This window comes from Sinohyriopsis cumingii, chromosome 7, assembly GCF_028554795.1.
Source record: "Sinohyriopsis cumingii isolate HCF-2022 chromosome 7, ASM2855479v2, whole genome shotgun sequence".
Classification (NCBI taxonomy): Eukaryota; Metazoa; Mollusca; class Bivalvia; order Unionida; family Unionidae; genus Sinohyriopsis; species Sinohyriopsis cumingii.
In genome coordinates this window covers 109,034,888-109,062,827 of record NC_142967.1, presented here as the reverse complement: position 1 = coordinate 109,062,827, position 27,940 = coordinate 109,034,888, and the positions used below count along the sequence as shown (strand labels likewise).

The window sequence follows — 27,940 nt, the reverse complement described above, 5'->3', positions numbered from 1 at the left end:
CTTGATTGTGAACAACAAGAAAAATCGTACAACTAGATTTTGTAGCGGACACACTCACAGGGATGTGAGGAGTTCAATCACTCGGCCAATACACAGTTGCTCGGAACATATCGTAACTCCATTCAACGTGCAAATATGTGTATTTGTATGTAATATAAATACAATATATGTACCTTATGTACGCTGTATCAATGATATACCACTCACTGTATAAATGTTCATGAAAAGGAAACATTGCAGGACTCCGTACCTTTTAATGATTTTTTTTTTATACATCTTATGGTATAGCATTGATACAGCGTACATACTATATATATATATATATATATATATATATATATATATATATATATATATAAAGATTTACGCTCGCGGAAGGCCAATTATGGGAGGTGTGAATAAGTCTACGATTTCCCGCGAGATTGTTCGTGTAATGCGCTGTGAAGGGCCAATAAATTTGAATCACGTGTTCTGCCCAGCCAATCGCAATGCTTTCGCACCGGCTGTGCACGGAGGGATTGTCTCTGCTAGGGACTTTAGCGGCAGTTGAGCCAGTTTCATTCTGGGATGTGGACGTGTTTTCTTTTTCCCACCTCCACCCCATCATTCTTCCCTGAATATAACTGTTATTTGTTATCATATTGTTAATAATATGTTTGTATATTGTTGTTTATGTTATTTTATCTCAATTTGTTCGGTTTTTAGGCGGTTGCATCCGCAAAAAATCTCTTACAAAGTTATACGGCTTCTAAAGTCTCATTTTTTTATAATGTCGCTCGTCTCAGTATTTCATTGTTAGCATCGTTAATTGATATATTTTGTTAGTAATTATATTGATGCAATCACATACTTTAGATCGACTCTGCTCCGTATATAACAATCATGTTTACGGCGGTTGCAACCTCACAAAAATGTATGCATTTTACTCCATGTCTCATTAATCATTTTCTTAGCACGTTTACTCAATAGACTTTGTCCAAATAGTTAGGTTATGCTGTAAATACATAGCAAATATTTGGTTCACTGATATCATTTATGTTCAATACAAAGTCACGAAAGTGGCCAGCATCATACACGTTTGTCTTTGTTTTAATTATGTACCAATATAATTTGACTTTTTAATATTTGCGCGACTGACCTAGGGAATTCTGTATTTTCACTCTCTTATCTTCCTCTCGACTCTATCAATGTCGGAAAGAGTAGGCTGGTGTATGCACGTCTAATTTTACAATCTCATCAAACAAATTAATAATACAGAACCCTGTGTTTTCATTCACTTTCTACTGACAAAAACTTGCACCCTTCTTCTATATGTGCAAGATCACATCACACACACGCACACACACACACACATAATATATATATATATATATATATATATATATATATATATATATATATATATATATATATATATATATCTTATATATATATATATATCTTATATATATATATATATATATATATATATATATATATATATCTTATATATATATATATATATATCTTATATATATATATATATATATATATATATATATATATATATATATATATATATATATATATATATATATATATATATGCTACTGGTGCATTCATATATTTAATATCAATACGGAACATATCAAAATTACAATAAATTGTTAGAGCGTGGATAATTTTATTCTTGGTACTGATATTATAGACATACGTTATACAAACTGAAACAGATTGACACTTTACTTGTCGTTTGAAATAATCACTTTGATGTGGACGTTGCATCAATATACTAAGTTAACTTTATATTGTATATATATCATCAGTAATTGTTACATTATGTTGGATAATGGTTGACTAAATCTTATTTCCCTTTGATGCCAAGTTAACGTTTCAGTAAGGCCGTTTTTTGTAGCAGACAACACGGATGAATTATGTTTTCTTTCGATGTTTCTGAGACTCCCTTTTATAATGACAGACGTATTTCCAAGACATATATGATTCCAAAAGATCGTACTTCATGTTAGATTGGTTCCACTATCTACTGCAAGCGTATTTTCCACCCACAATCATTTAAATGTATGCCACTTAAATCAGATAAGCATTGAATTATATAGGGATCATGTCCTGCGTGAAACTTCATTTAGTTCAGACCTTGGCATTGTTAGGTAGATATTGTACACATCATCCATTGAGAGAGATAAATATGAAGCGATTTATCGGACAATCATTATTGTTGTATGTGTGGCTAAAGCTTTACGAGACCATCAGTTATGCTTCAAAGCATAAATCAATGGAAAAGAGCAAACAAAATGTACGAACAGACGGATATTCGAATGGAATGACAACAAATAGGCAAGTATATAGAAGCATGCACTACAAACCGATGATTGCTGTCAATTAACGAAAGGTTCCCGAAGAGATTTGGAATATATAAGTTAAAGTGTCGGAGTCGGACACCATCGAGAAATGTAAATATGTCAATGAACCAAAGTTTGCATAAATACATTATGCATGCAACAAATCATCAAGTATAAGACAAAGTCATCATAAGTATATCATATGAATGATATTAAGCTGAGACAAAAATTCTTTGATTCTATAAATGAATGAACCGAACAATTAATGTAGTTAACGAGTGTATGAACATCAATCTAAGACGATTGGAGAAGAAGAGCAGAATAAAAACAAGAAACATTATAAATAGATGAGGTCAAATTATTTTGTATTGCGTCTAATGAGTATTGTATAGCTTTAGCTTCAGTGTTTTGTATGTATTGGAGATGAATGAGACCTATGAGGTGGCAGAGCCCAGTTTCGTAAATTGACCCCTGGCAAATTTTGTAACTTAAGACTATGGTGTGACTTTTTCAGCTATTATTGTTTACTATTTAAAGATATGGATATATTTGTAAACTATGTGTTTCATGCTTGTGTTCTTCTTGGAATTGATGTCAGGCATGTACACCTTACACAGTTACTCTGCAGAATGTTGGTAGTGAAATACCAATAGTCGGCTAGGAAGAAGAGCTAGCCTCCCATAGCAGTAAACAGGCGGGATTGGGTCATGTAGAATATCTCAAAAATGGCTTGGATGACAAATGTTTTGAGTTGCATTAGCCTGTTTTTAATGCACGCTGTTTGTCACAATTCTCGTCTAGGAAAAGGGCTTGTGTTTGTACTGTGAGCATCACATTGTGTAAAAAATGACCTTCTGACATGAAAAGTGCCGGTAGAAATTTGGGGTGGGCTGCATAAACTTCTTCTGCCATGAACTGCCATTGACTTCTTTAGTCAAGTGGATACTATTCGTATGTTTTGTTTTAATATTTGTATCTTAGAGCGCTCTCCATTACGGATCACTGCCATATCACCTCTGTCTGCTTGGGTTCGAGTCTAGTATACGGTCAATATGGGTATGTGAGAAAGCTGGTCTGTAGCTTCTCGTTGCTCAGTAGTTCTTTCCGGGGTTTTCCCGGGTTCTTCCTCCACCATTAATACTGGCCGCCATGCATAGCTTATAGTCTGCTGAAAAATGGCGTTAAATCCCACAACAACAACAACAATATAGGTATCCAACAATCTGGACCGTTTTGACTTCATTTGTGTATTTGAATTTCTATGACCTTTTTATACTAGGTCGCTAATTGCGGCATTACATTTGTAAATAAAATCTGCCCTCTGTCCCCTTAAGGCTCACATGCATGCAATGTAAGGGTGCTATTGATTGCGGCGGGACATGGATACCATCTCATGTGGAACACCACTGGAATATGACACCTTTCTGGGTATCAGTAATGAATAGCTATGTATTGTTTTCCGTCCAACAATAAAACATTTCCCCGTCTTTTGTAGATCCCTGCCAAAACAATGCAATGATGTTATGTTGACAATCCCTACTCTGATTGGCAGTTGAATTCCATACAATCTTAGATGATATTGTTTCCTTGTTTCACTTTATTTTGGAATTGTAATACCCATTGACCATAAATATGTTTAGAATCCTTGTTGGAATTAATAAAATGTCGAACATAACATCACTTGATAAAAGCTTAAGTCAAAACTATATTTTCAGTTAAATAGCAGCATATTTGCTGATGTGCATGAAAAATAGCAGTGTACAAGAACGGATACGTTATCGCTTCACTGCCTTTTCCAGGATACTCAGAAATAGACACATGTAACTCATCGACATCATGACATACATCAAGCTCAAGCATTGCGGATGTTGACGCGAACTTATATAATCAAGGATAAGTCTTCTTATCAAAGACTGAGCATGACAAATAAACAAAGTAGGTCGATTCCTGATAAACGAATGACATTTTAACATTCTAAATATTATATTGATGTATGATTAAAAAACCGTTCTCATCTTCAAAATACATTATAATGACTGGAATGATCATTTCTGAGTGTGAGTGAGGGATAAATTAAGAAATGGCTAAAACTCAAAAGATCAAGCTATATATATATATATATATATATATATATATATATATATATATATATATATATATATATATATATATATATAAATGCACTGTAAATACTTTCATTGGATGTTCATATTTCATAATTTCACATTTACTTACATTCGATTATGAGGGTTACAGGCGGTGATTTAACAGTAGCATTTTTATCGAGGGTGTATTTGTTGACAAGTTGACAGGAGACCGACCTCCCGTTGTCATTTGGCGTCAGGCTAGCAAGTATTAGATCTGTGCCATTCGTAACTCCGTGACTGGACCATACGACTTGAGAGGGAGGGTTGCCATAGTTAGATGTGTTGCAACTAAGAATCCCTGTCTGATTCTCTAACCAGGGAAATGTTCGACCAAGTACAATTACATGTGGTTGATCTGCCTGATCTGAAAATTTTAATTTAGGAAAGGATATATCTATCTATTTATATATATCTATATCTATCTATCTATCTATCTATCTATCTATCTATCTATATATATATATATATATATATATATATATATATATATATATATATATATATATATATATATATATATATATATATGTGTGTGTGTGTGTGTGTATGGGTGTGTATTGATCAAATAGTCAGTACACTTTAAATATAATGTGTGTAGTTGAAAAGTTTTGAGATGGCAAGGTAACAGTGTATGAAAAGGAAGATTAGATCAGAATATTCATAAATATGGTACCTTTCTGGATATCAGCAATGAATAGCTATGTATTATTTTCCGTCCAACAATAAAACATTTCCCCGTCTTTTGTAGATCCTGCCAATTTAGTGATAGTGATATCTCTGGATTCTACACGACATTGATAGATACTACTAACATAATGTATTGCCAATACGATACAAATAACATTTTCATACTAGTCAGGGAATTTAAATTCACAGTATACAGAGACCTCAACCTGGGTCCGCGGATTACGGCACTCACTGGTTCGCCTGGAAGCATTATCTCCTATACCATCACTACCATGAAAGATATAAAAGCAAGTGATGCAACTGTGTCGTTTTTTACAGGCATCATTTAGTAGCAGACGCACCCACATATCGATCTAATAACCAATTATCATCTGTACACATAGTTTTTCTGGATTCCTCAGATACAAATCAAGGTTAATAGGAATAATGAAAACATACTAACAAGACTTATAATAAATATGACACAACTTGCATTATTATTCATTAGTCTGGCCCAATCAGGATAAAGAAATAAGTGACAGAATAAGGGCCCGGTACAAAAAGTTTCTTGTTGGGCCCTTTGGATAGATAGTTACGTCACTGCCAGTATGATAATTCTATTTGTATCGTATATGCATTTAGTTTGACTGAAAGGTCTAAACATCCCAGACGCAAGTATCTTTGCAGTTTATTTTCTATTGGAGTAATATATATATATATATATATATATATATATATATATATATATATATATATATATGTGTGTGTGTGTGTGTGTGTGTGTGTGTGTGTGTAACGGTTGAACAAGTTATCCAAGTAACATTGAACATTTTCTTTAAGATGTGAATAATCAGTAGGGAAACTGGAATTAACTCCCCAATTTGAAGTTACGTTTCTAAAACACACACACACACATATGGAGTATGCACCATTTGTAATTAGCTCTCCATTGTAAGGATTCATTAGATTTTCGTGATTATTTTGTATACATTAGCAAAGAAATTCTTAGTAACCTAAGATTACAAAAGATATCTTTAAAATGTCCATTGACACATTAGATATAAGTATTCTTCTTGAATTCCACATATCAAACCAGTTGATCGCGGATGACTAATACTATGATATTTTATATATTGACTGTCAATTAAAATCAACATTCTGGAATATTAAGGTAAAATTATATCTATCTATCTATCTATCTATCTATCTATCTATCTATCTATATATATATATATATATATATATATATATATATATATATATATATATGTATATATGGAATGGCTAGACAGTGTAAGGTACAGAGTAAGGGGTGTATGCTCTGATCGTGGTACTCTAAAGAGGATCCGATCAGCTGTTTTTTTAAAGTAATCTAATGTAATCTTTTCGCTATCCAAAGCAGAGAGAAGGTCATTAACTACTTTCAGAAGAGTAGCTTCAGTACTGTGGTCAGGGCGATACGCAGACTTTACATTATTAAAATGACTTTTTGAACTCAGATAAAAATATAAGTTGGGATAGAACAAATTTTTAAGATGTTTTATATGAATGGTATATTAGAAACTGGACAGTAGTTCTTTAAATTAATAAGTGTTGGTTTCGTCAGCAAAGGCTGTATAATGGCAGTTTTGAAAAATGATGGGAATTCACCGGATGAGATAGAGTTAATAATAACAAAAGTTAGTGAAGGCAATATTGGATCTAAGCACTCAAGCAGAAGTGATGTTGGAACTGGATCAAGTTCACATGACTTTGGTGATTTCTTCACCACGATTGTACCTAATAAATCCATAGAGACAGGTTAAAATGCTACTAACAGTTGCTGCTGAAATTCTGTATTGAAACTATATGGTGACGACGAGTCCATTGAAATTGTATTGTTCAGCTTATCGCTGATGGTTTGTTTGTTCTTTGTCACGGAAGCCATTAGCAAACAGGTCCGGAAGGTTAACTGGAGAGAAGATAGTTGGAAGTAGTGTACATTTGTTCTTTGACATTAGCTTGTTAGTAATCTCGAAGAGCTCACAGCAGGTGGAACTTTCCGTGATCTTAGTAGCGTAGTGGGCTGATTTCGCTGCATGGACTATATTTGTGACATTCTTCTAAGCGACTTCATAGATTTGCTTATGAATAGTGAGTCTGGTGGAAAGCCAGAGCCTCTCAGTTTTACGGCGGTCTCTTTTTAGCAGTGCGAAGCTGGTCCCTAACACTGCTATACCACGGAGAACACTTTCGAATTGAAACTATGCGCTTGGTTGTTGGGGCATGTTTGTTAAGCAATGAACGCAAGCAGTTACCAAGTTGTTCTGCTGTAGGAGGTAAGCAAGTTGTTAGGTTTGCTTGGATGACATGCATAAGTTTGATTCTATTTATAATACGGATGTTTCTCTTAGTATCAAATAAAGGTGAAGGTTTAGGCACATAATGCAGAGGGGATCTAATGCAACTTCGTGTGATATCATGGAGGCCCGTATAACTTAATGTGACTGTGTTTATGGGTGGGTTATTTAGCTGACTTTTTGAGGTTGAAAACATAAATGGAATCTAAGCGGTTTGATGTGCCTAGGTTTCCAGGACAGTCAAAAGCAAGTTGAAAGCTCCAAGAATAATCAGGTAGCCACCTATTGAATTTCCAAACTCCAAAAGATTCGAAAACTGCCCCAAAAGGAGACATTCAGTTTTATTTACCAGGAGCAGGGTGTTAGAGGCAGAAAAAAATGGAATGACCTTTATTCCAGTGTGAGTATGTTTTGGACTAGTTCAAACGATGTGTGGCTAAAATTGAAGGTTTTGGATTGGTTTAGACGTTTGATCAGGGAGTTCTTTGCGATGACAGAGATTCCACCTTGGTAGCAAGACATCTGATAGACGACGCATAAAGTTTCATAACATAAGCAATAGCTTTAAATAAGTTGAGGCAAGAAACATATTGCGGTGATAACTTGTGTACAGCATTTAGGACATTTATAATGTCATTTATTCAATTCATAGGTAATATACACAACCTGTGATGCGTACGGAATGATTGTATGGACCAAAAAGTGCACAATTTAACCGACAAATTCTGGTTTGCAATGAAATCTAAACAATTTACTTTTGTGACAACTTACACAAGACGTCTATTTCAAGAATTTTTGACTTTACTTCTTGCTGACCATCGATATTTCCAGCACAGAAGATTTTATATATTTGTTCTCTTTTCGGGATAATGGTAATTTTACTTTCTCTCACATGAAGCATATTGATATCGGTTTTGATCATCTCGATGATGTTGTTGGTAACAAATAACGTTGGATTAGTTGCATTATTGGTTTGAAGAAACCATCGTATGATAGGCACTGGTCGTGATGAACTACTGACGCATTTCAATGTTTGGGGAAATCCTTCATATGTAACTTTTGCTCCACTTTCTGAATCTATAAGGTTGATCTTACTCATATGAACTGCAACCAAAGAAAAGATGCATATGAATTATCAAAAAGAGGCTATGCATTGCAAAATGAGTCATCTTATTCTACAGTAGCAGATATAGCAAAATAGGATTTCAGCAGGGTCCACTATTTCACACGTCTAACAAAACATCAACAAAAAATCTTACATATTCATTACCTATTTTGTGTACATTTTGGTATATATGAAAGGAATACTTTGGAGAAAGAAAAAATACTAACCTAATATATATCGTATACTGTCTTAAAAGGAATACAAAAGTAAAAACCAAACATCATTTTACAGCTTTTCCTCCTTTATTGTCCTGCTACAAGATTGCATAGTTATCTCTGTACTGTACTCAGACATAATGTCTGTGCACACGGTCTGGTAAAACTGCTTTCAGCAAGAGTGTCTGACCCTTAATATCAATTACTGATCCCACACTTTCTATTTGCAGTTCGCCCAGCTGATACCATTCCACGGTGCACATAGCTACCATTTGTACAGTTTCATTTTGAATACTACCGATACATTTCTATTTACCTTCATTAACACATTCTCTGTTAGTTTCATTTGCGATTTGTCATTCACAGTATTCGTGTGAATTGACACTGCGCTTTAAATGCAGTCTTATTAGCAATTCCTTGTAATATTCTCTGACGTACTTGACTGCTTCTTACAGCCTTTTACAATTCTCCCACACTTAAGTTTAGAACCTAACATTAGCTGCTTCCATCTGTATGTCAGCTATGGCAGTCTGTAATATGTGAATTGGGGATCTGTTAGGTCATTTCGTTGTGGGACTATTCAGCCCCAATCAAGTTCATGTCACTGAGTCATTTGGTTGAAATGTAAGCATGAAATTAAAATAAACTAATATTTAAATCCGTTTGTGACTCAAATACAGCATTTAAATTAAATTATTGATCTTCATAGATGCAATATGCACATACACACTCTTGCAAACTGTTAACTCAGGCATGAATTAAGAAGATATACGATTACAACTACCTAAACTAGCAGGACTTTTCATACTAAAATTGAAACATATAATTGCATCTAAATGATATAAAGCTAGCTATTGTTTTATGAACTTAAATCTAAAACGTCGTTTCTATACCTGCAAATATGACGTTATTGGAAACATTTGAATATCTTATTTCTTCACCAAGAGTTTGATGAGTTACTCCACAAAGAAACTTTGTTGTATAAGGGATGTTTCCCGAGAAGTTAGTTCCACGTGGCAGGTGTAGAGTGCTGGCATACATAGCCTCCTGCTGGGGGCATTGACTGGTATCAGGAACAGTGTTTTCAGGAAATCCAATAAACTGAGCGATCTGTTCGTCGGTCTGAAATGAAAACATATCATCAAAAGCAAGCGATTGCGGATAAGGTGGTAAATACTGGTTGAGTATTATCAAATATTGGTGTTTTCAATAGCAGTGCGTTACATGAAGTTAATTTGGAATGTTCATCTCGGCTGTTTCTATCTATTGAAAACGGACGCAAGATACTTAGATGAAGATTAGCTAAATATTGTATCTATTATTATGATTGTATTGCTGCAACACTGTGGAATAAATGATTAAAAGAGAAGCACACTTAGTCAGACAAACGTGTATATGTATGTATGTATGTATGTATGTATGTATGTATGTCTGTATGTATGTATGTATGTATGTATGTATGTATGTATTTATTACATACGTACGTACGTATATATTGATTGATGGTATTGATTAACTTTTGACCCATGTTATACTTCTTCATTGTGGCCCACAATGCCTCATGCCACACTCTCTCAAAGGCCTTTTCGAAATGACGAACACATGATAGATGTCTTGTTGGTGTTGCGAATACTTTTCGCACAGAACCCTGAGATTGAATATTTGTTCTGTTGTGCTTCTTCCACTCCGGAACCTGGCCCGTTCTTCTGCGATTATTTCTTCTGCTTGTGGTTTCAGTCTGTTCAATATGATCTTCAGCATTACCTTACTAGCATGGCTGATCAAACTGGTAGTTCTGTAATTTTGGCATAGCTGGAGATTGCCTTTTTTGGGAAGTGTTATAATCAGTGACTGGGTCCATTGTGTTGACCATTCACCTGTCTGCCAGATCTTGTTGCAGATTTTTGTTAGTAGCTCTTTCACTGATTCTCCCCCATTCTTGATAAGTTCAGCTGGGATGTTGTCAATTCCAGCTGCCTTCCCATTCCTCGGTGCTCTTATTGCTGACTCCACCTCTTCTTTGAGAATGGGGAAGTCATCATCATTTGTGGAGTTTGGAACTTCAAGCACCTCTGAGTCTCCTGTGGACTGATGGTTGTAGAGTTCTTTGCAATACTCAGTCCATCTTTCTGCAATGTCACTCGCTTCTGTGAGGCATTTTCCATTTTTTTCTTGAATGGTACTGACTCTTGGTTGTTTCTGTCTGGTGAGGTCTTTCACAATTTGGAATGCCTTTTTGTTGTTATTCTTTATCAGACTGTTCTCCATTTCTGTGCACTTTTGTCCAATCCAATTTTCTTTTGCTTTGCTCAAGTTTTTTCTGATATTCTTGAGGCATTGTGGGCCACAATGAAGAAGCATAACATGGGTCAAAAGTTAATCAATACCATCAAGCAGCTGTACGCCAAGGCTACCAGTGAAGCAATTGCCCAAAGTGCTGTGGGGGACTGGTTCCAGACAACAGTGGGAGTGCGTCAAGGCTGTCTCCTGTCACCCACGCTTTTCAACATCTACTTAGAGCGCATCATGAGCGAAGCCCTGGTAAACCACTGTGGGACAGTCAGCATTGGAGGGCGTAACATCACCAACCTCCGCTTTGCAGACGACATTGATGGACTGGCAGGCAGTGAAGACGAGCTAGCCACCTTAGTGAGGAACCTGGATGAAACATCTTCCAGATTTGACATGGAGATAAGCGCTGAGAAGACAAAACTGATGACAAATAGTGACAAACAAATCTCAGCCAAGATTGAAGTCAGAGGACATGAATTGGAAACAGTGAGCCAGTTCCATAATCACTGAGGAGGGATCAAGAGCAGAAATTTTGTCAAGAGCAGCACAAATAATGGCAGCTATGTCAAAGCTAAGACCCATCTGGAGAGACAAGAATATCTGTCTGAAAACTAAAATCAGATTATTGGGAGCTCTAGTCATCTCAGTCTTTTTGTACTCATGTGAGGCATGGACCCTGATAGCAGAATTACAACGAAGAATCCAGTCACTTGAAATGAGATGCTACAGAACCATCCGTGGCATCTCTTACATGGAAAACATCACAAATGAAGAAGTGCGTAACACCATCAGGCGCGAAGTGGGCCAATATGAGGACCTCCTCACCACCGTCAAAAAGAGAAAACTGAAATGGCATGACCATGTCACTAGAGCCAACAGTCTATCCACAACAGTCCTGCAGGGCAGCGTCTAGGGTGGCAGAAGGAGAGGTAGACAGAGAACAAAGTGGACTGACAACATTACAGAATGGACCAGGAAAAGTTTTGCGGAGACACAGGTATTGGCACGTGATCGAGACAAGTGGAGGGAACTGGTCAGATGTTCAGCAGCAGAGTGCCTCAACGACCACACTAGGTCATGAGACTGATGATGATGATGATGATGACGTACGTATGTATGTATATATGTATTACACACGTATGTACGTACGTATGTATGTATGTATGTATGTATGTATGTATGTATGTATTACATACGTACGTACGTATGTATGTATTATGTATGTATGTATTACATACGTACGTACGTACGTATGTATGTATGTATGTATGTATGTATGTATGTATGTATGTATGTATTACATACGTACGCACGTATGTATGTATGTACGTACGTATGTACGTACGTATGTATGTATGTATGTATGTATGTATGTATGTATTACATACGTACGTACGTATGTATGTATGTATGTATGTATGTATGTACGAACGTACGTACGTACGTGTATATGTATACCTGCGTACGTACGTACGTCTATCTCTTGCTATAATATATATATATATATATATATATATATATATATATATATATATATATATATATATATATATATATATGTGTGTGTGTGTGTGTGTGTGTGTGTGTCATAAGATAAAGAGATAACGAGGACGACAGAAAAATAAAAAGCCGTAAACATGTTTGTCATTTTCTCTCTTTATGTGATGCTCCTAACATAGTGATGGAATACATATGTGTCTCACATAAGTGTGCTTGGTAAAATGTTTATGTAGAATATTTTAATAACAAATACCAATGTTTCGTAGCCGAGCATCGCGTTTAAAGAGGGTGGTTTTTTTTAGCCGTGGTTATTTGAAAATACTTAGTTCGTCTTTTACTCATTCCTGCCAGGGCAAAGAGGAAGCAGTGAGAATCCAGATTACCTCGAGTGCTCTGGCTTTCGGCATTCGTAACAACCTTGTTACGTATAGAGTAAATTACGGGAACAATATTCAGTTTTGGAGTTATGTCAGCTATAAGTTTGGTTTCTGTCCTGCTTTCAGTTTTATGTATTTTTTGTGTTATGTATTGGATGTTTCAAAATGTATTCGTAAGTGTGTAGGGTGGCAGCCCTGTGTCGCATAACCCAATGATATGGTATTGACTATATTGAGTCACAAGTTTGTCAGTTCTAATAAACGAACATACAAATGTAATTCAATTATGTTGTGAAGGCATTATGGGATGATTGCTATTAGATTTGATATAATTTACTGAGATTTTTCTTATTTAGTCATGTACTAATGTGCTTATAATACTATTAATATCTGTAAATTAATTCCGATGAACTGGTTTAATCTGTAATACAGGCATTGCATAATTGCATAATTGCATATGAGTAATATATATATTTTCATATTCGTATTTAAAGGTGGATCTTTACCGCACGGCTCAGTCTTTATATGTTTATCTATTCTTTAGACGCAGAGTCGTAGAACTAAATGCACTTTCGTGTAACGTGTATGCTTCTGTCGATACTGACGTTGTTACGGATGATGTTATTAGTAGCCGTTCAAAAAGAGGTCAACTTTTCGGGGCCAATGGATCTGCATAAAATAAGGTCTAGAAGTGGTCATGCATGGTGGTCTCATTACCGTTTGGAACCGGAAGTCGCGGTTGTGAACTAGACGCAAGGATATGTTTTTTTCTTTTTATTCTTCTTTTGAATCAGGTTTCTTCAATGTCCTTGTGAGTGAAATCAATAATTTAATATCGGTATATGAGTAAAAATCAATAACACATATATCATGATTGTGGATGAAACATGCATTATTCACATTTTTTGTACAACTTCTATATCTGGATCACCCTTAGCGATGAAATTAATACGGAAAAATGCAAGACGTATTGTATTCAGAGTATTTAGCTCAATAAAAGTACAGTCCATTCATTGATAGGAAAATGTTTAAAGACAAAGTGAGCGACAATGATCGCCCAGCTGGAAAGTTTTGTTATATATGTGGATCTTTCAAATGCATTGAAGAATTACTAAATTATAATTGTTTTCAGACGATTATTTTTAATATTTACCTGACCGTAAGACACACACACACACACACACATGTATGCGTGAGAGAATCGCCGTTTGCATTTATATTGATTCAAAAGGGGCTACCTTGTTGTACATTATCTAGGCAAAAACCACTAATTATAACAGTTTCTTTTACAATAAGCACGATTCAATCAATTGCAATGCAAAATTCTTACTACCTACATTACTGTTTCATGTAACATTTCATCCTCATACTTGACAATAATGGTCGTTAAAAAATAATAGATTTATTTTGAAAGTAGTAGGTGAGGAATAAAGGAAAGACGAATATCAGACTGAAAGGAAGCCGTCAAAAGGCGATTGCTCAATGTACTTTCAAGATCAGAAGATACAAACAATGTAACTGTGGAAGATCTTTCTTCTGATGATGATTCTAGCTCTTCTGCTGCTGATACGATCGATACCATTTCGATAACAGACAAAACATTAAAGTTACATTAGTCAATGATGAACAAAATCTGGTAATTATCACCAACAGCTTCCTCTGCTTTTGATCTGACAGATTTATATTTGTTATTTTTCCTTTTTTTTTCCTGCACAGTTCCCAATAGAATGGGTATTGATGTTAGACTGGTCTAAATCTTTTTATTAAGCTCGTATTGATAATTGAAAAAAGCCTGCTAGAAACAGGAGGGCAAATATTATTCCTGTGGACCATTCTTAGAACACTGGAATGAGATATTTCGTCGACAATTAACAGGAAGGGACAAGTTGCTCCGTTTTAAAATGTTAGTGACATGATATGAAATTAAGGAATGGATGAGGCATCCTAAATGATGGTTGTACATTGGAACCAATATATTGTGCTACAATGCAAGCCTGTCAAGAAATGTAATACTATATTTGATCGCATAGTAGCTATTATGCAACATCAAACAACACGGATTAGCATGCCAGAGGTTGCAAATTACTGTAACTACAGCTGGGGAAGTGGTTACTAAAACCAACTTAGCGAAACAATATCCATTATTGATTCTGTCGTGTGTAAGAATTATGCCTTGGAGCCTCATCTCGTCCAGAGATTAAAATATTTCAGCTCTTCCTCGATCAACGGAGCAAACTCCGGCTTAAACAGTAACATGTTGAAGATATCGAATCTAAATACAAAGAATTGATAGTTGCCACAATTATCTTTGCTCCATACCATTGAAAGACGCATGGGAGACAAGCGCTGACTACAACAACTTGCTTGAGTTGCTACCAGCGTTCTTGGAGATGTGCGACCTGAAGGTATCACATTCGTGCTCCATGAGTAATCCATCATCCTCGCTGGCCGGGAAAAGCACTACGTTGTAAAAATACCCATTTTCACAATCATTTTGAATTGACCCACGTAAACGGTAAAACTTCTAATATTTTGAAGTCTATGTAGTTTTGATTTGCATGGAATGCGGGTTCGGATCAAGATATTCTTCATCTGCACCTCAAAACAATTTAGCTGTAAACAATAAACCTAAACAAGTCCGCGAAGCTATTAACTAAATTATAGATTTTGCTCTGAAATGCATTGCAGGGCAGCCGCGCTACCTCACAGAGGCCGCAATAGCAAAGCCTTTGTTACCAGTGGTGTACCACCAACAAAAATTAAAACATTATGCTAAATGCATTTCAAAGAAACCCAGGCTGAATACATTGAATACATATATAATAAAGCCAAATAATTTAATTTGTGGGTAATTCCTTCTGACTTTCTAATAAAAAGTTTTAAAATAGGACAATTGCGTGAAAAACAGCTGTAACGTCTTCAATTTAAATTTGAAAGAAAGTTTTATGTCCTCGTGGTAGCATCAACATCTATGTAGTTTTATTTACCATTTACCTCGTTTAAAGTCTCAGAGAATAATTGTAATCATAATTTAAGCCAGTTTAGGTGAAGTCGAAATCAGCTTTATATCTTAAAATGTTATTCCCTTTATTCCTTCATTAACTGCAATTTAAATAAAGTTTTCTCGTTTTTCACGTTATGTTTTAGACTATCTTTGTCCTTCTGGATTTAGAATTAATAAAAAAAAACGCGTCACTTGCATGTTATAATTGCTTGACTTTTTAATGCATTCTTATTACCGCATCTATTGCACTCAATAACATCGTTAGCTCTAAAGTTCTCAAAGTTTCTGCTACTTACTTCTCTCTATTCAATTCGCGTTCGTTATTCATATACAGGAAATAATATGTTATGCTGTTCGTCAGACAATTTTCATTATAACCTTTAAATCCATAATTACCCTTTACCTTCATCAATATGCTCTTAAGAATCTTTGTTAACTCGACGTAACTACTAGTCACAAATCAAGCCTTAGCTAAAATTACTGTCGGATTAACAATATTTCCTAAGTAAATGTAGAAGTGTAGGAGTTTCTAAAAATTGTTTAGCTTTTCGCAATTATTCGCATCTTGCCAGCTCTGAATTCTTGAGTTTCATACATACTTGAGATCGATACATACATTTGATTTATTTCATTCCAGCTCGCCTCCACTGCAATCATGTTACGCCGATGTGTTATGATTAATTGTACCGATATATTAGTTGTGGTAAAACAATATCTCATTTGTTTGGAGAACTGTTATCCCATCATCAAACTATAGTTTTGTTTAGGTTTTCTGACTATGGAGATTTCCCTAAAGTGGTGTGTAATCTTATTGTATGTTTTGCTCGAGTTTGCTTGTGTAAGGTATAGGTAGATTGATCAGTCTATCGTTCTCTCAATAAAGCGCATTGCATGTTCTTTTGTAGAACAATTCATTTTGCTCTTACTATTGATTTATACTTGTGCAAACTATTTTTTGTATGGCAGTAAATACGATCTTCTAGAGTATGTTCCTTCCCTTGCTCTGTAACGTTTTGAAGCAGCTTATTATGCCAAAATCAACCAAGGTTACATATTATACTTGACAAATGTTACTTCGGGGTTATCATGAAGCCTTCAGGGAATCAATTGGCAATCTGAACATCGTTTGCAGAGATTTTCATCATTTTTCTATCCGATGAATTAATACCATCGGCATCATATTTTTTAAAACTACGAGTGAGTTGAATACAGCTTTTCATATACCAAGTGACCATATGCTAGATGTTTATTGAAAATAAGTTTTCTATCAATTATAACTCTGCTTAGGTCGAATTCTTCAGGAGCACAAAGCTTCAACACCACCTGTATCATACCCAGATTTGAAATTCACGTTATCTCTTCCTCTCATTATAATGGCAGTGCTGCTAGTTAGATTCATAAACTAGTTTAGCCACTTCTCCGACAACTGCTAAATCTTCCACAATATAACTGTGTGCACTAATTTATGTTGTGTAATTGTTCCTGAATCAGTTACAATGCACGTTTTGCACGTTCAAGATACGTCTGCCCTATTGTCAACTGAGATTTGGCAATTTTGGCTTCACAAAATTGAGAATCGTCCATAATTAGCATAATGTAGTTGCTCTATACTGTGATTTAGTTATTTTACTTTTTCTTGGGCCAGCTCTAAAATATCGCCACGAATGGAATTTAAAAAGGCAGTTTGTGGAATTTAAAGGGCAATTTGTGGAATTTAAAAGGCAGTTTGTGGAATTTAAAGGGCAATTTGTGGAATTTAAAGGGCAGTTTGTGGAATTTAAAGGGCAATTTGTGGAATTTAAAGGGCAATTTGTGGAATTTAAAGGCAATTTGTGGAATTTAAAGGGCAGTTTGTGGAATTTAAAGGGCAGTTTGTGTCCAAAACTGATTGAATCAGAATTGAAATATCAATACAGTATATGAGGATGGGAATAGTTTGTTACCTGAAAGAAAAAGAGGGGTTTATAAATGGTCTCCTGTAGAAGCACAATATTTTAAAATTTAATCGAAACAAACTTGTCTCTTATAAGACATAAAACTCTCTCTCTCTCTCTCTGAGGCAGAATTGTTCTCTAATAAGCCTCATGCAATTTAAATATATACTATTTAAACTTCTTAGTGATCTAGAACTGTTGTTGGGGTATATATCTATACGAGACTTTTACAATTTATCTAATTATGTAATTATTCAAGAGATGTTGTGAGGATACCAATGGTCAAACATGATATAATTAAAGACCCTTTTTCATGCTGCTCATAAAATCATAAAATATAACCAGTAAAGGCATTATAATGAGATAAAATATAGATCCTCGAGACACACCACGAACACAATTTTGCGAGGAAATCTCTTCCCAAGGTATAAGCGAACCGTTAGTTTCTTTCCTTTTAAAGAAATACAAGGTGTGTCAATATATATACATTCTTACAATTTCATATTCACCACGACTGTTTGAATTGCAAAATGAGTTTTAACTACAGACGGGGGTACATTCCCTACACCCCTGTAACCGCATAGCAATGTATTGATTCAGGAACACGTACTATAGCGAATGAAACGAACACACAATACAACTATTGTGAAATAAAAATACAGAAAATTCAATATATATCAGTCATGAATGGTTTGCTAAGCTGCACAATTTCCATAATTTAACGAATCGCAGTGGAATGAGTTGACAACTGATTGTTAAGGATACATGCGCAAAGAGTCATATTGCCTTCCACTGGAAGTCTTCAGTACTTTGGCATATTAATGTGAAAGTTTCATAGGGTTTGGGTCTCTGAAATGCTTGTTACGAGGGTTGAAATATGTTGTACTGTTGAAAGAGGCTCGTCGCAGATAAGACTGTATTAAACTGCAGTGCATCACAAACTATAATATTTATATACTGGACAAAACACATTCGCTAGAGGTATACATATAACAAAATGAAAGACGATAATTGCAGCAAACGATTTATGGTTGGTAAGGCAGTGTGCTGACAAAACTAATGTTTTCGAGATTAACGTAAAATGCATCTGCACTGCCAACGAAAGGATAGGGTTTAGCCTATACAGTATAGGTATTGTGTCACAATTCCGAATTCAGGATTCGTCGCTAGTTCGAAAGGCATAGGGTGCACCAAAATCTACTGTGTTATGTATACTTAATTTGCACTGTTTGTTATTAGTTTATTGGTTTTGTTTCAAATTTCATTAGATGCTATTATAATGTAACAATGTATGTCAGATTTGGCCTTGTCCAAAAATCAACTTTATTTCTAATTTACCTGAATTACTGATTCTTTTACTTTATTCCTTAAACAACTAATACTTGTCTAAAACATTTTCTACGTTCATGAGTTTAATATATGATCGTTATTAATATAAGTAAATGTTTATGTGGGTCTGGTTCAAGGTTATTGAAATTCTCCTACAGTTATACCTCGTGTACCAGACATAGACCAGGTTCGGTATTATCATTTTAGCAATACATGTTTAATTATGACTACGATTTTATTTTGTAAACGCTGAGAAGTTTCTAAAATGTTATAGGTACAATTTTTTAGAAAATATTAATTGTGACCCGCGATCAGATAGAATACTATATAATCTTGTTATTGAAAGGGTTTTTCATTCGTGCTTAAGATCCAATCAAATTATTTTATTTACGTGACAAGTAATTCATTTTGGGCTTGAATTTATTTCTTGAAGTTATTTAATTCAAGTGATTTTTCTCTGGAAATACAGATAGCTTATATAAAAATAATATTATCGGACAGACACATTCACTGGAATTTATAGTTAATTCAATCCTGGATTTGCATTACTGTGATTAAACAAAAATTCACTGGTATATCAACACTTTTAGGGCTACAAAGTGCAGATCAAAACCTTCATCGTTGGATTTAGTTTGGGCATATAATAAATGTTATTCAGAACGTTAAATTGTTAGGACTTGTGTCTATTATTTTAGAATTATTTTGGGATTAAATTATTCATACCGTAAGTTCTCTTTTCAGTTTCGTTTAGTATTCTTGGGAAAAAAATTAATTGTTGAATTTTACAAAGCTTGTTGCTTTTCACTCTTTTTTGTTACCTATTATAAAAGCATAGACCTGTAACAACTGAATACAAAAACAACAACCAAGAACTGAGTTTGTGATAGTATTGCGGCAATTAAAAAAGTTGATAACAACCATATGATACGCATGACATATAATAATTTATATAGTTATTGCAGTAGATAAGTTCGGCACAAAAATAAATTTAGAGGTTAGGCTTTCACATAAAATACATAAAACATGCATCATGCATTAGAGGAGGCTACACTACTACTATTACCGTGTTTATGGGGTACTCATTTAGGGCTAGTACCTCTGGTGGGGGTAGCAGTAGTACACCCGTGAGAGTAGCTAGTCCACCTTCGGTCCCCACTTGATGCTCAGCTCTCACCTGTGGCTCCAAGAAGCTGTAGCATGCGCAGCGGCCACACCACGGGCAGCTGCTTCGACTGGCCGGTTAAACCAGGTTAAGGTTAACCGACAGGTCTCAAACCCTTTGTGGGTTAGGGATTGTCACCCATTGCATATGAAGATTGGAACCGGCGGACTGCGCGGAGGAACCACTAGTTGGACAACGGACAGGACGGCGGACCCAGCAAAGCGACGTGGACAGCTAAAAGCACTGCAAGGCACGTGGGACGCATTGTCCACTGCATCTAGTCTCCATTCCAGCCGTTTTGACTGCGTCTTGCAACCAGACAAAGTGGGGCCTGGACGAGAGAATGAAGCTGACGCAGCGAAATTCTCAATTTAAACCAACTGAAGCGCAAGTCATTTATGTCATCACCCGTGCCTAAGGCTTTCAGTGATGGGCGAGCTGCGACACGGCAGGTGTGGATGCACTGACAGCAGTAGTGACGGACCTGCTTGTAAGCGGCTCAGGCCATAGGGTCGTCTTCCATTGACCTGAAGCGGAAATGGATGTCGGCAGCCGTTTGAAGGACTAAGCAGACCCCTTAACGATAGCGTTGCTTACCTCCGTAGCCTAAGAACAGGGCTAGAAAAGGTACCCTAAAACAAGCCAGATTCAACTATACAGACCAGCTTGCCAAGCCTTGGGGAAATTCTGATTTTGTGGTCGGAAAACAAAGAAAATAAGAAAGGTTTCACTCAATCTTGGTACGTGAAACATAGACATTCTATTGGATCGAGCTGAGGCTGACAGACCGGAGAGACGAACTGCCCTGATTGCATGAGAACTTCTTCGCTGCAAGATAGAGATAGCAGCCCTGTATAAAACGCGCTTGGCCGACGAGGGCTAGAAGACTTAAGTTGGAGCTAGCTACACCTTTTTCTGGAGTGGACGTGACATCGATGAACGTTGTGAGTCTGGAGTTGGTTTCGTTGTCAAGTCTAGTTTGGTGAATACCAAAGGAATGATGATCGTCTTATAATGCTGAAGCTACCCTTGTATGGAAAAAAGCAAGCTACTCTCATTAGTGCTTATGCACCAACTATGACCAACTCCGATGAAGCCAAAGACAAGTTCTACCAGGAGCTGAAATCTATCATTGCTTCGGTACCAAAGTCAGTGAAGCTGATTATTCTTGGTGGTTTTAACGCCAGAGTCGGCTTGGATCACATTGTGGAGTGAAGATAATGGTAAACATGGCATTGGCAACTGCAACAGTAACGGCCCTCTGCCCCTGAGGATGTCCGCAACATATGATTTCCTGATCACAAACACCGTTTTCCGTCTGCCTAACCGTAACGAACAACTTGGATGCATCCACGGTCTAAGCACTGGCATCTGATCAACTACATGTTAGTCCGTAGGAATGACATGCAGGTTGTCAGTGTGACCAAAGCAATGTGTGGAGCTGACTGTTGAACAAGTCACAGGCTAATGAATTTCAAGGTGAATATTAAAATTAAACATCCCAGACGTCCTCATGGAATTAAAGTCCCAAAGCTACTCAACGTCCCTATAGCTCTGACAAGCCAGCTAAAAACTACAGACTATGATTCCGACGACGTAGAGAAATGCTGAGCAGGCTTCAAGCATCTGGTGTACTCTACTGCATCTGAAACCACAGGTGTCACTGCGTGAAAGCACCAAGACTGATCTGACGAGAACTGTAAAACTTACAATCCCTGCTAGAGGAGAAGCATCGTCTCCTTCGTGCATACAACATCGACCCCAAGTCTTCTGCAAAGAAAGATGCCTTCAGCAGAGTCCGCAAGCAGTGCAGAAGAAATTGAGCGAGATGATGGATACATGGCACTCGAATTCTGGAGACCATTATACTGATCCTAGTCCAGGACACAAACCCACAAAAAGCCTGCTCAGTCTATTTTGCAAACAGTGTATCAAATTATCCTCGGTTCTCATCAAACTGAGGTTCATTAAAAGCATAATTTTGCCAGCGGTATGTCAGCGGTACGAATCCATTTCTAGTCCAGGTATTTAAACCTCATCTGCCAAAACAAAACAAAAAAAAAAAAAACAAAAACGAATGAATCAAACAACACAAAGAGCATTATGCTAGCTTGTATAGAAACCTAATGGATGGCAGGGAACCTCGTGTTATATAAAAATCAAAGTAGCATCGGTCGCGTTCCTTGTGGTTCTCATCTCTATGGTTACCAATTGAATACACTCTCACCATTATAATTGATTTTTGGATAAACTAGACTGCTAAATGAACTGCCGCGATACCACCTACGAATAGTGCCGTTAATCATCTTAGCTTTAGAATTTTAACGATACCTGGACTTTTCACATAGTGAGAGTTTGTTTGGCACGTTTTCGCTGGTTTATTGAAGTCCTGAACATCTTCTGACAGTTCAGCAGTTGAGCGACTGTTCATGTTACTCTTCCTTAGAAGAATACATACATTTCATCATGTTCTATGAAGAGGAAGCGGTTGGTGAGAGGTTAGGGACTTTACAGGGGCCAATCTCATTGCTTCCTGTCTCTATTAAAAACAAACTTTAGCAAAAAATATATCGATATTGCAACTTTGCATCCAAATATGATACAGTCAACATACAATAATCAGTTTAGATTCCACATTACCCACTGTCAAACTCTGCTTAGGAAAATTAGGGGTCCCATATTTGCAAATATTGAAACATGGACCAAAACCTTTTACATTTTGTGGCAATTTACGCCAAAATATTCCTTCGGTTGATTCTTCCAGTTTCTTGAACAATGGTAATGTGTGCACCGCGCACGAGTTGGAACATATATGACCAACAGGTGCGACGTGATAGGGAACCTATGGACACTCCTTGATACAACTGCATTATGAATAGTGTGTTCTGGCCACAATATCCGCCACCCCAATCACTTTGCTTAGGGCCATTTCTTTGAAGGCATTAGGTATCGGGGACGCTCAAGCTGGAGAGTGGGGGGGGGGGAAGAGGTTCAAGACGGGTTTATAATATGTCTTGTTAAGAAGAATGTACATTTTGTGGTGGTTAACGCCCAAGGATTAAATACCCTTGCCACCGTGTCGCCAGCCCAGGATCAATAATGGAGATAAATTAAGTGTGTAAAAGCGATGCTCCATTAATCTGCCTGCCTATTAATACAAACGTCCCAACATGACCACCCCCGCCGTTTACCCCTAGAAGGATTCTATGTGAATTGTACATCATAAATCTCAACCGTAACGAGACAAAACCCCATTATCATTTTCGTTTCAACAAAGAATCACATTATGATCTCCAAGCTTGACAAATGTTCAGTGTCCATTTAAATGGCAATGCCTTTCTTTTTTATTAGACTGCCCCGGTGGCCTAAGTAGTTAGAGCGTCCGCCTCGGATGTGGGAGTTCGTGGGTTGGAATCCCAGCCGAGCCATACCAAAGGCCTAAAAAATTGGTACCAACAGCTATCTTGGTTGGCGCTCAGTTAGTATTAGGACTGGTCGGCCTGGTGTCAGAATAATGTGACTGCGTGGACATCATCCAACTCGTTTGCGGCATGATGCCCCAGTGCTATGCATCATTATAAACTGCTACAATGCAGATGTCGTAGCGATATGACTAATGAAGTGTTAAAACTACGTTAAAAATCTAAATCGCACACGCGCCTTTCTAGACGACAGGGTTGACATCTTCAGAATTTAATATCTTACTGATGCTTTCGTTACTCTTGGCTTTGGTTATTCTTCGATGGCAGGTGGATTGTTGGAGCATGGGACGCGACAATGAAGAATCATAATATCACCATGAATTAATCTTTCCTTTTAAATGTGGACGAACCCGTTGTTAAACAGAAGTTTTCCACTCCACCCACGAGGTGGTCATTCACATTTTAAAAAATGTCACTTCTTAAGATGTGCCTTGTACGTCGTTATGTTCGCGCTTGTATGCAGTTCAATATCGTAAATAGATAAGAGCAAGGTTGGCATGATCGAACAAAACACTTTCTCATCACAAAATTGGTCCCTGTTGAGAGTCGTAAAAATTCAACAGCGGTTCGCCTGCCTTAATGTGCTAGCGCCGGGTTGGACTGTTTTAAGAGGTAGGTCTAAGTGTATGATCGCGGATATCCATCTTTCACCTGCACTACTTACCCAACCATCAAGACACTTGAACTGTCTTAAGCAGTCAACCCTTTCCGCAACGAGTTTAGTTTATGTATGTACATTGATTTCCAACTCTACCAAGTTCAACTGTTGAAGACGATTTGCATAAAGACCTCCTGTATGTTGAATTTCTATATTTTTATACATGTTCATTTACAGATTGATTTTGCAGTACCATTTACGCAAATTTACATAAGGGCAACTTTAAAGTGCAATCCTGCCATATTGTCTTGAGCAAAAGGTATAGGTCGTATATGATGGAATGTATTTGTACGGTCTACATTGGAACATTGCTTAGTGCCATTCGTTATATTTCATTTTACTAAATGACTATTTCAAATGCTGGTATCTCCATATTGCCCAATTTCCCATCATTAACTTCAATGACTTGACTGCTATTGAAATTGAATGATTTGGGCTTTTCACTGCATTATAGAAAACCATTTGGTTACTTGGGAGCTTATAGACTTCATCCCTATTGTTTCTAAGTGGGGGAAACTTATGAGTTAGCTTAGAAATTGTTCAGCTGCATTTGCTGCCCTGTCTCTGCATCGTAATAGAAAAGTAGGATATCATAGTTTTTTAATACACTACACATTGATTTATTCAAGCAAAGCTACTCCACACTAAGTTAATGAATTTGTGCAAAATGTTATTTATTATTCCTTTATAGACATTAATCTAAATGCCCTTATGAGACAACTGTTTGTTTGATTTTTCTTCTCATTTCCACAAAGTCAGCTCTATTAAGGATTTGAGCCCTTTATGTGTGGAAGATTTGTCGGTCCACTGATGTATGTCAATTAATTTTGTATAGGTTACACATAGCCGTGTTGGTGTCTTCTGAATGCATAATATGGGACCAAATAATGATCCATTTTGAGCACGAGTGACGCTTCAACATCGATCATATGCAGGTAGGAGGTCATAAGTGGATTTATGCCGCAGCATTATAATTGTATCTCTTCTACGTACATGTTCGATATACAGTTGGGTGGTGACGATGGGGATATACTGCAGGGGACGCTTTTGCAGGGGAAGCTGATGTCAACGTAATTTGTTTCGATGGATCAAATCTTACTGACATTAGACCAATATAGTAGAATATATTAGCTAACCTTTCTATGTCTGCAAGCCCACCGTTGAGGACGGAGCCTAAAGATGATAATGTTGTCAAGTTCAGAGCTTTCTTTACTTCCGTGGGACGTCTGAACTAGGAGCCTACACTGACCTGTCCATCCACCAGAACTGAAGGTTTCTGGTGATTAAACGGCATACTTTGCACATCATTGATGTTATAATGCTGGGGATCTCGGCAAAGTAGACACTGAACTTATGAGTACCGAATTACGAGCAGACGCTCTATCAACTAAGCTCCCAGATTTCTCCAGCGTAACTGGATATTCAGTAAAGTATATTTCCATCGTCGTATATGCAAATTATTACTACAATGACTCATGGTATATTTTACTTATTTTTGAAAATAAACCCTCATAAGCCATTTTTACATAAGAGGCTAAGTAACAGACAATGATTTGGCCATAAATTTGACTAGATCGCTTCTGAAACAAAAGTTATTCATGCTCTTTAAATAACCTATTAAATCACCCAGTGGAACCATATATACAAAAACACACATACATACATACATACATACATGCATACATACATACACACACTGGGAAAAACATTTCTTGCCGCCGTGTATGTGCTAATCGGGATAATCTCCATTTATGAATATCCATAATTGCGATGATATATATTACATAATATAATTCCTATGTGATCAATAATCCATCATAAATGTTCTTCATAAACTATAGTATTGCTCCTGTCATGACATTAGGATTGTAAATTTGCGGACATATATTATTTGCATCCATTTGCAACCCTTACCTTGTAGTACCAAGTTATATTTGGAGCAGGAAAGGCACAACTCAATGTCTGACACTTCATGGTGATAGATTCGAATGCAAGGTCTCCATCGCGTGAGATGGGTTGAACCAGTTTAACAGCACTTGGTGATGCTGACAAAATAAATCGAAAATTAATCAGAAAATTAATTATTTCATCAAATGAAATGTAACATCTTATCGTAAAATATTTGTTGAACTGAATGCATCTGTGTGGAGCATTTTCACCAATATTTATCTGTCTGCTCTAAATAGCGAATTTGTGCAACATGTATGCGTCATGAAGGATCCATTCTTATCGCTATTGCATATTTCAGACTGTGTAACCAAATATAAAAAAGGATTATGCCTCTCTTGTGCATTTATACTACCTATATGTTCATAGTTGTGTTTGATTTATCCACAACAATGAAGATCAGATACTTGACATATATATTCACAGCCATCAGCTTGAACAATTTTAAATGTTTCTAGGGGCTTTAGATATTTGTTATTCGATGTAACTTTGTTTACCTACTAAAGCGCATATATTATGGTTTGCTTGGTTATTATCACCATTAGGACATAATTGTTTAGTACGAGTAACAAGATTTAGATTTTCTCTAAATTGCATTAAAAGTAAGTTTTGATCAAATCATATTGAAAGTAATTTTCTATTAAATTATATGAAATTAAATCTATTTATTTTGGTATTATAAATATACTATTTAACAATGATTGTGCCCTTATGATCAAATACGAACCGTCTTATACATACATTGCCCTGTATCTCAAGTCAGCAAAAAGTACATTCGCTAGGTTGCATAAATAGACGAGTTAGACAGATTCAAAAGATTTTTCTAGAGGGCAAATGCACTGATCTTACAGAAGTACCTACGTAATAATGTACATAGACCCAGATGAAAAACTGTAAGAGACTACGAAGCCTCATTTTGAGATTCTGGCTAACGCAAAGAACTAGGCTCATGCCCATGTTTGGTTTGGTCCTAGGAAACTAATATATAAAGCCTCTACCCACGGGCACACGCCAGTTTGCTCGCCAGAAACTCAAACAGCTTCTGTCTTTGCAGGTAAGATTATCGTCTATGTACACTTTATCACATGGTATAAGGATTTTTATTGTTATAAGAATTTTTAGTGTTAAGATGTTAATCTAACATCAGTACGTTTAAATATTAGATTATTTTAATATTTCCTTACTATTCGTTAATATAATGTATTGGAAAGTTTAATTGTTTGAAGAACTTATTTTTACTTGTAATTATGTTATTGATTAAAGTAAAAAGTTAAGTTAGCTACCAACTTCATACTTATTAACAATTAAATTAGAAATAAAATACTCTTTAAATAATAAAATTTAAACATGTCGACATTTTAGAATAATTTCAGTAAAATATATTTCAATTACAGCATTAGTCTGAAATATTGAATTTTAGATTATTTTGCTATCGTGAATCTAT

At 36.2% G+C, this 27,940-nt stretch overlaps 1 protein-coding gene across 1 annotated transcript in view; it reads right to left on the bottom strand.

The window, feature by feature from the left end:
- LOC149795916 (uncharacterized) overlaps nucleotides 1–27,940 on the bottom strand; it is an 81,912-nt gene that overhangs the window by 29,942 nt on the left and 24,030 nt on the right. Inside the window, exons 3-6 of the mRNA XM_089965829.1 lie at nucleotides 26,464–26,594; nucleotides 9,705–9,933; nucleotides 8,263–8,595; nucleotides 4,575–4,850 (exon numbers count right to left, since the gene is read on the bottom strand). Coding sequence (XP_089821955.1) covers nucleotides 4,575–4,850; nucleotides 8,263–8,595; nucleotides 9,705–9,933; nucleotides 26,464–26,594 — 969 coding nt within the window. The remainder of the gene's footprint in view (nucleotides 1–4,574; nucleotides 4,851–8,262; nucleotides 8,596–9,704; nucleotides 9,934–26,463; nucleotides 26,595–27,940) is intronic.